A 12502-nucleotide genomic window follows, 5' to 3' on the forward strand; every position below is an offset into this window, starting at 1 on the left:
AATGTGAATGTATTAAAAATAACCCAATAAAAAGTCAGAGATTGTCAGACGGTAAAAAACAAAATAAGATACAACTATACTCTATTTAAAAGAGACACATTTTAGGGGCGCTTGTGTGGCTTAGTTGGTTGAGTGTCCAATTCTTGATTTCGACTCAGGTCATGATCTCAGGGTTTGTGCAATTGAGCCCTGTGTCAGCCTCCTCACTGACAGCATGGAGCCTACTTAGGATTCTCTCTCTTCCTCTCTCTCTCTTTGCCCCTCCCCCATTCTCTCTCTCTCTCAAGTTAATATTTTAAAAAATAAAAGTAATAAGAGACACATTTTAGATTCGAAGATAGAGATTGAAAGCAAAAAATTGAAAATGACATATCATGCAAACAGCAAACACAGAAAAGTTGGAGTGATTAGACTATCAGGCAAAATAGACTTTAAGACAAAATTACTATTAGAGACAACAAGAGGCATTTTATAATGATAAAGGGTCAATCAATCAGGAAGATATAACAGTCATAAACTGTAAGAGCCTAATAACAGCACCAATGTACATGAAGGAAAAAGTGACAACAATGAGGGGAGATACAGACAATTCAATAATAGTAGTTGGATGATAGTTGGAGACTTCAATACCTCACTTTCAATAATGGGTAGAATAACTAGGCAGAAGATCAACAAGGAAATAGAAGAACAGTCCTGTAAACAAACTAGGTCTAGTAGACACCGATAGAATAGTTCACCAAACAACAGCAGCATATGTATTCTCAAGTGCAGATGTCTCATTCTTTAGAATAGACCGTATAATAGTCCTATAAAGCAAATATCCATAAATAGATTAAAACATAACAAGTGTGTTCTCTGACCTTGATGGAATGAAGTTACATTTCAATAAAAGAAATTTGGTAAACTCACAAATATGTGAAAATTAAATGATATACTTCTAAATAACCAACTGGTAAAAGAAGTTATCCAAAGAAGATTAGAATATACTTGGAGGTGAATTAAAATTAAGACACACCTACTATTCACCTACTGGAGGTGAATTAAAATTAAGACTGAGGTCCTGGGTGGCTCAGTCGGTTAAGCCTCTGACTTCGGCTCAGGTCATGATCTCTCAGTTTGTGAGTTCGAGCCCCACATCGGGCTCTGTGCTGACAGCTTGAAGCCTGGAGCCTGCTTCAGATTCTGTGTCTCCCTCTCTCTCTGCCCCTCCCCTGCTCACGCTCTGTCTCTCTCTCTGTCTCTCAAAAATAAATAAATGTAAAAAAAAAATTATAAAAAAACAACATACTAACACTTATGGGATGTAGCTAAAGTAGCAGTGTTTAGAGAGAAATTTACAGGTCTAAACAATTACATTAAAAAACTAATAAGGATTTCAAATTAATAACCCAATCTTCCACCTTAAGACACTGGAAAAAAAAGATAAAACTTAATGCAAGGAAAAGGAATAACAAAGATTAGAGTAGAGACTGATGAAATAGAGAGTAGCAAAGTAATAGATAAAATGAATGAAACCACAAGGTTCTTTGAAAAGATTACCATGACTGACAAACAGAAAAGAAGACTCAAATGACAGCATCATTGCAGCAGGGGTCACCACTACTGACCTTACAGAAATTTAAAAAGATATAATAAATACTCGGAATAATTATATGCCAGTAAATTACTTAGGTGAAATGAACAAATTCCTAGAAATATACAAACTACCTAAATTGACTCAAGGATTTGTAAATGACATATCAGGTAAAAGGTTAGTATCCAAAATCTATAGAGAACTTACCAAACTCAACACCCAAAAAACAAATAATCCAGTGAAGAAATGGGCAAAAGGCATGAGTAGACACTTCTCCAAAGAAGACAGCCAGATGGCCAACCGACACATGAAAAAAATGCTCAACATCACTCATCATCAGGGAACTACAAATCAAAACCACCATGAGATACCACCTGGCACCTGTCAGAATGGCTAACATTAACAACTCGGGCAACAACAGCTGTTGGCAAGGATGCAGAGAAAGAGGATTTCTTTTGCATTGTTGGTGGCAGTGCAAGCTGGTGCAGCCACTCTGGAAAACAGTATGGAGGTTCCTCAAAAAACTAAAAATACAACTACCCTATGACCCAGCAGTTGCACTACTAGACATTTATCCACGGGATACAGGTGTGCTGTTTTGAAGGGACACATGCACCCTATGTTCATAGCAGCACTATCAATAATAGCCAAAGTAAGGCAAGAGCCCAAATGTCCATCGATGGATGAATGGATAAAGAAGATGTGGTATATATATACAATGGAGTATTACTCAGCAATCAAAAAGAATGAAATCCTCCCATTTGCAACTACGTGGATGGAACTGGAGGGTATTATGCTAAGTGAAATTAGTCAGAGAAAGACAAAAATCATATGACTTCACTCATATGAGGACTTTAAGAGACAAAACAGGTGAACATAAGGGAAGGGAAACAAATAATATAAAAACAGGGAGGGGGACAAAACATAATAGACTCTTAAATATGGAGAACAAACAGAGGGTTACTGGGGGGTTGTTGGAGGGGAGATGGGCTAAATGGGTAAGGGACATTAAGGAATATACTCCTGAAATCACTGTTGCACTATATGCTAACTAATTTGGATATAAATTTAAAAAAATAAAATTTAAAAACAATCTGAATAGACCTTAAAAAATAAAAAAGATGATGAGAAATGTGAATTGAAATGGGATGCAAGAAATGCCACTTTTCTTTGATAGTTCTCCATTACTTGCACTATATTCCTGGTTAGCTTCTTTTTGACCACTGTATTTGTAATTACTGGTAATAAAAGGCACACACCTTTCATAATTGAGGTTACATTTTGCAAGATAACAATCTTTGAATACAATTTTAAACTTATAAAATATATTTTGGGAAGTAGTGTTATTCATGAACTACTCTTGCTGCCCTGGTCTTAGCTCTAAAAGTTCACCTTGTGGTAGAACTTTAAAACCCACATCTAAAACCCTGAACATTACACTACAATCCAGAGTTTTAGGTTAGTAACTGTATTTTACTCTTTGCTTCCTCTCCTCCTTTCCCCAATGCTGTGCACATTTGATCTATCATTTTGCTTTATCCATCTTGTATACCATCTAGTACATTGAGAGCCCACAACATTTTGAAAGATATGTTACAAATGGGAATCAAGAGAGATCTCTGGGGCTCCCAATTTTTTGTAGATCTGAAGTAGGCCGAGGGAACTATTCAGCAGAAAACATAGTCTGTCACCTCTGGAAAAAGAAAAATGACTCTTAGGTTGTGGCCAAGAGCTACCTAGATCAATGGATTAGGGAACTACCTCGGGGAGGAGAGGGCAGAACCAGGCCAGAGTCAAGGAACATTCTCTGCCCTCTGGAGTCAGGGAAGTTGACGAAATACCCAGAAGTATTTCAGAATAACTGTGGGCCAGGGCCTGCTGTGTGTTACCTGCTTTTTGCATTGGCTGACCCATCACAATTAACCGATCATAGTCTCATCATCGTATATTGTGTGGAGAATAGAGCAAATGGTATCTTTTTCGGTTCAGAGATATCCATACTAAGAGGATCTGTACCCAAGGGGCTGCATATGTATCTGGAACTGGTACAGGAGAAATGATTCTGGACCTTAAGCCAAAAGCTGTAATTGCCTGAGACTTTGGGTATCTTGCAATTGAGTGGGCATGTTTTCTATCTGAGAGAAATGTAAATAATTGTGTCCAGAGAGTGGATAGCGACATATTAAAAACAATAACCAGAATATTTTATATCTCCTTCAAATAAGAAATGGATTTTTGCCTAATCCCTTGAATCTTGGTTGGCCTTGTAAATTGCTTAGCACTATACAATGTGGCTGCAGGGTTGTTGTGTGAGTTCCAGAGCTGAGCCCTTAACAGTCCTACAGCTTTGATTTTCATCATATAAAATAAAAATTTCATCATATAAATAAGCTTAGGCTAGACTACTGGATGTAAGATACTGTGTAGAAAGGAAGAGACCCCCAGCCATTTCAGCCACTCAAGCTGAGCAACAAAAATGTAAGGAAACCCATCCTGGATGTTCTAGCACCAGCCAATCTCCCAAATAAATTTATCTGAGTCTCTCCTGTGGATTGTGGGGAGAAGTTAACAGAATTTTTCTATTGTGGACGTGGTTACATAAGAACTGCATTTTCCCTAATCCCGTACCCTGCAGGTTTCTGGGTTAGTATTGTTTAAAAGAGAGGTTAGAGTGGGAGAGAGCCAAAGCATAAGAGACTGTTGAGAACTGAGAGCAAACTGAGGGTTGATGGGGGGTGGGAGGGAGGAGAGGGTGGGTGATGGGTATTGAGGAGGGCACCTTTTGGGATGAGCACTGGGTGTTGTATGGAAACCAATTTGACAATAAATTTCATATATAAATAAAAAAAATAAATAAATAAATAAAAAATAAATAAAATTAAATTAAAAAAAATAATAATAAATAAAAATAAAAGAAGTTTGTTTGGGATGTGAGAGGAGTCAGCATAAAGCAGTAGCCATTCCCTTCTGATCATTATGGTTAGATTACATATCATGCAGATGCAGACATTCCAAGAGGTTCTGGTTCTGGCTTGTTTTACTCCAACTCTGTATCCCAATTCTTTTTCCTGTCTTATTTGAGTATCTACAGTAGCCGCAGGCCATGACAGATGCACACAACTAACAGATGCAACTGCCTATGCACACAACTAACAGTTTTACATCTTTCTTTCTCATTCTTTTTCTTCCTTCCTTCCTTCTCCTTCCTTCCTTCCTTCCTTCCTTCCTTCCTTCCTTCCTTCCTTCCTTTCCTTCCTTTCCTTCTTTCCTTCTTTCTTCCTTTTCCCTTTCCTTTTCCTTTTTCTCATACCAGCTTCCTTTTACAGCCCTACTTCATTGGCTAGATGAGCTTGCTTTCTTAGATTGACTCATTGGTGTTGCCTCTGATTCTGCAACTCCTCATTTTATATTTTTCCAGTGGCTCTGCTTTCTAAACTGAACTCTGATAGAATTCAACCTAAGTAAAAACTAACAACCCAGATATATTCAAAGAAGTTTTTTTAAAGAACTGAGATTTTGATTTATTGCTAAATTCTACTTCTTGGGGCACCTGGGTGGGTCAGTTGGTTAGGCGTCCAACTCTTGGTTTTGGCTCAGGTCATGATCTCACAATTTGTGGGTTCAAGCCCCATATCAGGTTCCATGCTCACAGTGCAGGGCCCGCTTGAGATTCTTTCTCTCCCTCTCTCTCTCTCTCTCCCTTTCTCTCTCTGCCCCTCCCGCTCTCTATGTCTTTCAATCTCTTTCTCTCTCAAATAAGTAAACTTAAAAAAAATGCTAAATTCTCCTCCTCTTAGCTACTTCATTAATTTCTTTAGCCTTATTTTGGCTTCTGCTATATTCTTTTCCTAAATTTTGAGTTGGGAATCTCAATTTTTGAGAAATTAGGATTGAAAAATCCTATATTTTTGAGTTGGGAATTCACTTATTTTTGATAAATGTTTAAAGCTATACATTTTCTTCTAAATGCCATTTAAATATTCTTTATAGGTTAAAAAATGTCATATATTTATTATCATGAATTTTAAGAAAATCTATAATTTGGTTTGTAGTTTGTTTTTTAGCCACCAGAGTTTAAGAGAAGATATTTAAAATATTTAAATGTCCATGTGCAAAAAACCTTTAAAAAATGCCATTATTTTCTAGTTTTGTTGCATTTGATCATAGAGTGATTGTAACATTTCTACTTTATGGAACTTAAACTTGTTGTTTTCTCGACCAAAAATCTACATGGTTCGTATCCTTTTTATTTTTTTTTAAATTTTTTCCAGCTTTATTGCGATATAATTAACATATACATTTAAGGTGTACAGCATGTTGATTTGGTGCATTTATATATTGTAAAACAATTACCACTGTAGAGTTAGCTAACATCTCCATCACTTCATCCAATTAGCATTTCTTTTTTGTGGCGAACACATTTAAGATCTATTCTCTTAGCAACCTTCAAGTATGTAAAACAGTATGGTTAACTATAATTACCATACTTTACATTAGATCTACAAAACACATTCATCTTGTAACTGAAAGTCTGTACCCTTTACCAACATCTCCCCATTTCCCCACTCTCAAGCTTCTGGTAACCACCATTCTACTCTCTGTTTTTGTATGTTCAGCTTTTCTAGATTTCACATGTAAATGACTCTCTGACTTATTTCACTTAGCATAATGTTTTCATGTTATTGCAAATGGCAGAATTTCCTTCTTTCTCATGACTGAATGATATTCCACTGTATGTAATACCACATCTTCATCCATTCATCTGTTGACTGACACTTTGGTTCTTTCTATATCTTGGCTATTGTGAATAATGCTACCTTGAACAGTGCAGATATCTCTTCAAGATCTTGATTTCATTTCTTTTGGGTATATTCTCAGAGGTAGGATTGCTGGATCATATGTGGTAGTTCTATTTTTGATTTCCTGAGGAGCCGCCGTCCTGTTTTCCAAGTGACTGAACCAATTACGTTCCCACCAGAGGTGTGCTAGGGCTCCCTTTTCTCTGCATCCTAGGCAACACTTGATATCTCTTATCTTTTTTATGATAGCCATTCTAACAGGTGTGAGGTGATCTCCTATTGTGGCTTTGACTAGCTTATCTTTTCAAATTAGTGTTATCTCATTTAAAATTCACTACAAAAAATTGAGTATTTTTATGAAACTGAGTATGTTTTATATTTCTCATTACAGATGAGGACATTAAAGTTCAAAATGATAATGTGGTAATATTCTCATGGTAATATAGTAAAGTCTTGCCCTGTGATGTGAACTCAGGCCTCCAAATCTAATATCCAATGTTCTTTATTACCCCAGCTGTATATAATGTAGTTTCATCAAATTATTTCCTTTTACTTGATGAGTACAAGTCAAGCACAAGGTAGATATTTCAAAATTTCTCAGTAGAGAAATACTTAATATTCATCTAAATTTTATTGGTTGTTATTCTGATTATGTAGAGATATTAAAGACTTAATGATCACTTAACATCTTTTTTGTATTTAGAATGTGTCATATATTTCTTCACTTTTCATTTCTCTTTTCTTCCCCTACTCTATAATGATTCAAGTTAATATTATAAAATCTAAACTTTCAACCATTCATTGATTCTATTATTCACAGTATGAATTTTTCTCTGAGCAGGGAAACACAGGCCTTATTCTCAAAAATTAGTGGAGGAACTGAGAGATGACATTTGTAATCCCACAAGTCAAATAATCTTATTTTTCTTACCTTTGCTATGGTCCAAGATAAAAGTTAAAAGCCTACTGGCGCCCCTTATCCCACAATATCCATACCATATACATGAAGCACTTACGAACAATCATAACATTTTGTGATTCATCTTTAACTGTGGCCAAATTTGAATGTTTTAATAACTCTCACTGCAACTTGAACATCTGTTTATTCCCCAAGCAGCAGCTGGTCTTTTTCATGCCATGTCATTTACTGAATTGATTCCTACCAATACAGCCATTATAAATACAAAGGTCCCAAGAATTGTGAGCCTCCTTGACTTAGAAATTAGGCATAGTATTGACATGAGGTCACTCTCAAGCAGTCGTCACTGCTTTCAGGTACTAGTTGAATGTTGCAATATTAATATGTGTGTGGAAAGGATCTTAAAATCATCCAGTTCAACCAACTTGTATTATTTATGAAGAATCAAGGCACCAGATGATTTAGTAAATTATCCAGTCTCACATATGTAGGACAAGATTTAATTCACATTGTCTGAATCCTGGGCTGCCACTATTTCTGCTACACCAATCTAAGTAAGAGCTGTGACACCCATTTTAATATCAGGTATGTGGGGCCAGAAACAAATCTAAAAGTTTCTGGAATGGATAAAGTCAGAAGAACAATGTGGAGTTAAGGAAAGAGCACCCAAATTTCAGGGGGGGAAAAGCCAATAAATATGGATAATTGCATGTATAAATAGGATTTAGTCTTAGAACAATTCATTTAGGGGCGCCTGGGTGGCGCAGTCGGTTAAGCGTCCGACTTCAGCCAGGTCACGATCTTGCGGTCCGTGAGTTTGAGCCCCGCATCAGGCTCTGGGCTGATGGCTCAGAGCCTGGAGCCTGTTTCCGATTCTGTGTCTTCCTCTCTCTCTGCCCCTCCCCCGTTCATGCTCTGTCTCTCTCTGTCCCAAAAATAAATAAACGTTGAAAAAAAAATTAAAAAAAAAAAAGAACAATTCATTTAAAATGTGTACTTCTAGCAGAGTTTTGAGAAAGAAAAAAAGCTTAGTTTAGTGGCAAGAATAAAGGAGTTTGGAGTTTGTCGTGAATTTTAAGTACATATCTTCTCAATTGGCTTTCAATGCAGTTTGTAAAGTCTTCTCAGATCTCAGTGAGAGCTAGATAACCTAAGAAGTCTAGTTTTAACTTTTAAGGCATATGGTATTACCTAACGTGTAGGTTCACCATCACCATCTTCTGTCTGTACTTAAATCTGTCTCCTATTTGTTCCAAGTGAACTCCTGAAACAGGAAGAGTTTTCTGCTTCAAACTGCTTCAGTGAAAGTCTATAAAAGCTAGCAGTTAAAAAATATTTAGGTAGCATGCCATTTAACAGTCTTTTTGTTTAAAATATACATGGCGGGGGGGGCACTTGGGTGGTTCAGTCGGTTAAGTGTCTGACTTTGGCTCAGATCATGATCTTGCAGTTGGCAAATTTAAGCCCTGCATTAGGCTCTCTGCTGTCAGTGTGGAGCCTGCTTTGGATCCTCTGTCCTTCTGTCTCTGCCCTTCCCCCACTTGTGCTCTTTCTTGTGCTCTCTCTCTCTCAAAAATAAAATAAACATTAAAAAAAATGAATAATAAAATATATTAGGAAATTTATAAAACCTTTACACTCTAGCTACATCATGTTCACCAGCCTTTGAAAAATGCCTGGCCTTGGGTAGTGTAGAAAACAAATGTTATTCATGTCTGCATGACTGAAATGAAGAACTAAAAATGAGAGGCTATTTCATTTTGATTCTGGACAATCTCCATCTGAAAACTGGAATAGATTGTGTTTCTCTGTAGCTCTTTCCCCTCCTTATGTTCTATTCCTTTATCCTACCCACTGTAAGAGACAGTGCCCACATTCCTTTCCACTTGTGTGTTCCCACTTACCATCTATCATGATTCTCAAACTTTGTCCACTCCAGTCCTTCAGTCATCATGATGTTTTGAAAAAGGTTACGATTTTTTCCCTTCAAAACTTTTTGGAAGTTGTGAAAATTTTTTTAAGTACTTCACAACTGAGGAGTAAATCTTCAAATAGCTGATTTTTTATTTCCTGTTATGAAGACTTATATCTTATTTTTAAGCAAATTTCTAAGTCATAAGATTTAATCTTGAACTGAATCAATTAAGATACCTGGAAAGACCATGGTGAAGTATTTGACCACTGTGATCAGGGAAGTGGTAAAACAGGGAACTATCTGGTAGTGGGATGCCACTAAATTATTTCATGCCAAAACAAAACAAAAACAAAAACACCTTACTTTTAATTTGATCACTGTATTTTTTCCTAGTTATCCTCCCATCTGGAAATGTCAGAATCCTTCCAGAAATCAGAGTGAATGGCCTGGAATAATCAGTCAGTGGTAACTGAATTCATACTACAGGGTCTCTCCGGTTCTTGGGAACTCCAGATCTTCTATTTCCTGTTTTTCTTCATAGTCTATGCAGCCACTGTACTGGGGAACTTCCTTATTGTGCTCACCATCATGTCAGAGCCACGCCTTCACTCCCCCATGTACTTTTTGCTGGGCAATCTCTCCTTCATTGACATGTCTCTGGCCTCATTTGCCACCCCCAAAATGATTGCAGATTTCCTCAGTGAGCACAAAGCCATCTCTTTTGAAGGCTGCATCACTCAGATATTTTTCCTGCATCTGTTAGGGGGTGCTGAGATTGTACTGCTGATATCCATGTCTTTTGATAGGTACGTGGCTATATGTAAACCTCTAAGTTATTTAACCATTATGAGCCGAAGAATGTGTGTTGGGCTCGTATCACTTTCCTGGATTGTTGGCATCTTCCATGCTATGAGTCAGTTAGCATTTACTGTGAATCTGCCCTTCTGTGGACCCAATGAAGTGGACAGCTTCTTCTGCGACCTCCCCTTGGTAATTAAACTCGCCTGTGTAGACACATACATTCTGGGAGTATTCATGATCTCAACCAGTGGCATGATTGCCCTGGTGTGTTTCATCCTTTTGGTGATCTCCTATACTATCATCCTGGTCACTGTGCGGAAACATTCCTCTGGTGGGTCCTCCAAAGCCCTCTCCACTTGCAGTGCCCACTTCACTGTTGTGACCCTTTTCTTTGGCCCATGCATTTTCATCTATGTATGGCCTTTCACAAATTTCCCAATAGACAAAGTGCTCTCAGTATTTTATACCATTTTCACTCCCCTCTTGAATCCAGTGATCTATACCCTTAGAAATAAAGATGTCAAGGATTGCATGAGAAAACTTAGCAGCCATGTCTTTAAGTCTAGGAAGACTGATCATACCCCTTGATTTCCTTATACAAAAATGAAATACCTGTTTGGCATTTACCTTCCTCATTCAGTTGGTCAACAAAGTGATGCTACTTCGAGAAACCAGTTAAGTTCCTGGCAGAATTATTTATGTAATCAGTCTTAGCCCTCACTGAGTTCTGTTCATGTTAATTGTTCTTCACACAATGTAATATTTACAACAGGGCATCATCACATCTACACTCAGCATTTTACTGCCCAGAGACCCACTTTTTAGAATATCCAGCTTTTGTCAGATATAAACAATTTATTTGAGTATTCCTCCCCCTGAGTTATTTGCATGTTTTAAGAGTAAATTTGCTTCTAGTCTCTTGTAAGTAGCCTCTAAGCCAACACCCAGTATACTACCCTGTACACTGAAGTAACAATGAAATTATTTATTGCTGACAAATGTGCTGATGCATGAATTGTTTTTGTTCAAAAGTCGGAAAAAAAATTGAAGATTCTTATGAATTAAAAATATGTGGTATTTAATATTTTGAAACCCAAAATAAGAATGTACCTTATTTATATTCTGTCCCTAAGTTCCCTAGAGTGGATTTTCCAATTTTAAAACAGTACAGTTAACTCCAGAAAATTCTGGTAGTCTTATATATTAAAGATTGATATGTAGTATATAGCAAATTCCATCCACACTCCCATTCTAGAAGCTGAAACTAGAGACCCAAGGACACTGTAGCTTTTTCATGGTAATGCTAATTAGAGGCAGAATCTAGGTCATTCACCTCCAAAGAGAGAAATATGTTTGTTTTCTAAACAGTAACAAGTTATTTGGGTGCTATGACATTTGTTTTATTGTTTTTATAATCAAAAGATACCTGTAAAGAGTAGTGTCCTAACGGATCTGAACCAGTTTCCCCCCTGGTTAGACACAGTATTTGACTTAAGGGACCTATGAAACAATGGTCTTTCAACATATTTGATATACCTAATAACTAAAGTTTTTAGAATATAGAAACCATCTAGAAATATCTATTTATTTTATAGATGATGCAGTTGAGAATCAGGGAACAAAGTAACTTTCTCAAGTTCATACATCTGTATGACAAAGTCTAGCCTACAACGTGCCTCTCCTCTCTCTCTCCCTCAACTGAACAAGGGCTAGGTTATGTTCAAGAGCATTTGGTCATTGTCATTCTGAGAGTTACACATAGAAGAAATGTCAGTGCATATAAGTGGACTAACTATAACCCTAAAGAATTATCCAGCTTCCTGGCATTGTCAAAGTTTGCATAATATTGTAGTATTGTATTCGTTTGGGCTTAGGTAAAGACAGGTGAATATCTAGAGATGACTGATGGGAAAAATAGATTGTAAAGAGTTGAAACAAAGATAAACCAATCATTAGCTGAATGGATGAACAGATAAATGGAAAAGCAGATAGACGGGAGATGGCTGTATAGCAAAATATAGATAGATACATACATACGTAAGAAATGCTTGTAATCATAAATAAATGAATAAAAACTTTACTATATTGACTCAGTAGTCTGTGTGTTGAATCTGTACAACTGTGAATTGCAACTATCACTTGTTTAAAATTATTTGAAAGGTTATTGAAATTAGTAAAGTTGAAAAGGGATACTCTTTTTTTATTATTATTTATTTATTTTTATTTATTTATATATGAAATTTATTGTCATATTGGTTTCCATACAACACCCAGTGCTCATCCCAAAAGGTGCCCTCCTCAATACCCATCACCCACCCTCTCCTCCCTCCCACCCCCCATCAACCCTCAGTTTGCTCTCAGTTCTCAAAAGTCTCTTATGCTTTGGCTCTCTCCCACTCTAACCTCTTTTTTTTTTTTTTCCTTCCCCTCCCCCATGGGTTCCTGTTCAGTTTCTCAGGATCCACATAAGAGTGAAACCATATGGTATCTGTCTT

At 36.8% G+C, this 12502-nt stretch overlaps 1 protein-coding gene across 1 annotated transcript; it reads left to right on the forward strand.

The window, feature by feature from the left end:
• The first annotated feature begins 9647 nt into the window (after positions 1–9647).
• Positions 9648–10595, forward strand: LOC121024655 (olfactory receptor 4K3). The gene has a single exon (XM_040466854.1). The coding sequence runs from the start codon at positions 9648–9650 to the stop codon at positions 10593–10595; it is 948 nt and encodes a 315-aa protein (XP_040322788.1).
• Positions 10596–12502: the final 1907 nt, after the last annotated feature.

This window comes from Herpailurus yagouaroundi, unplaced genomic scaffold, assembly GCF_014898765.1.
Source record: "Herpailurus yagouaroundi ecotype Mexico unplaced genomic scaffold, PumYag 66650, whole genome shotgun sequence".
NCBI lineage: Eukaryota > Metazoa > Chordata > Mammalia > Carnivora > Felidae > Herpailurus > Herpailurus yagouaroundi.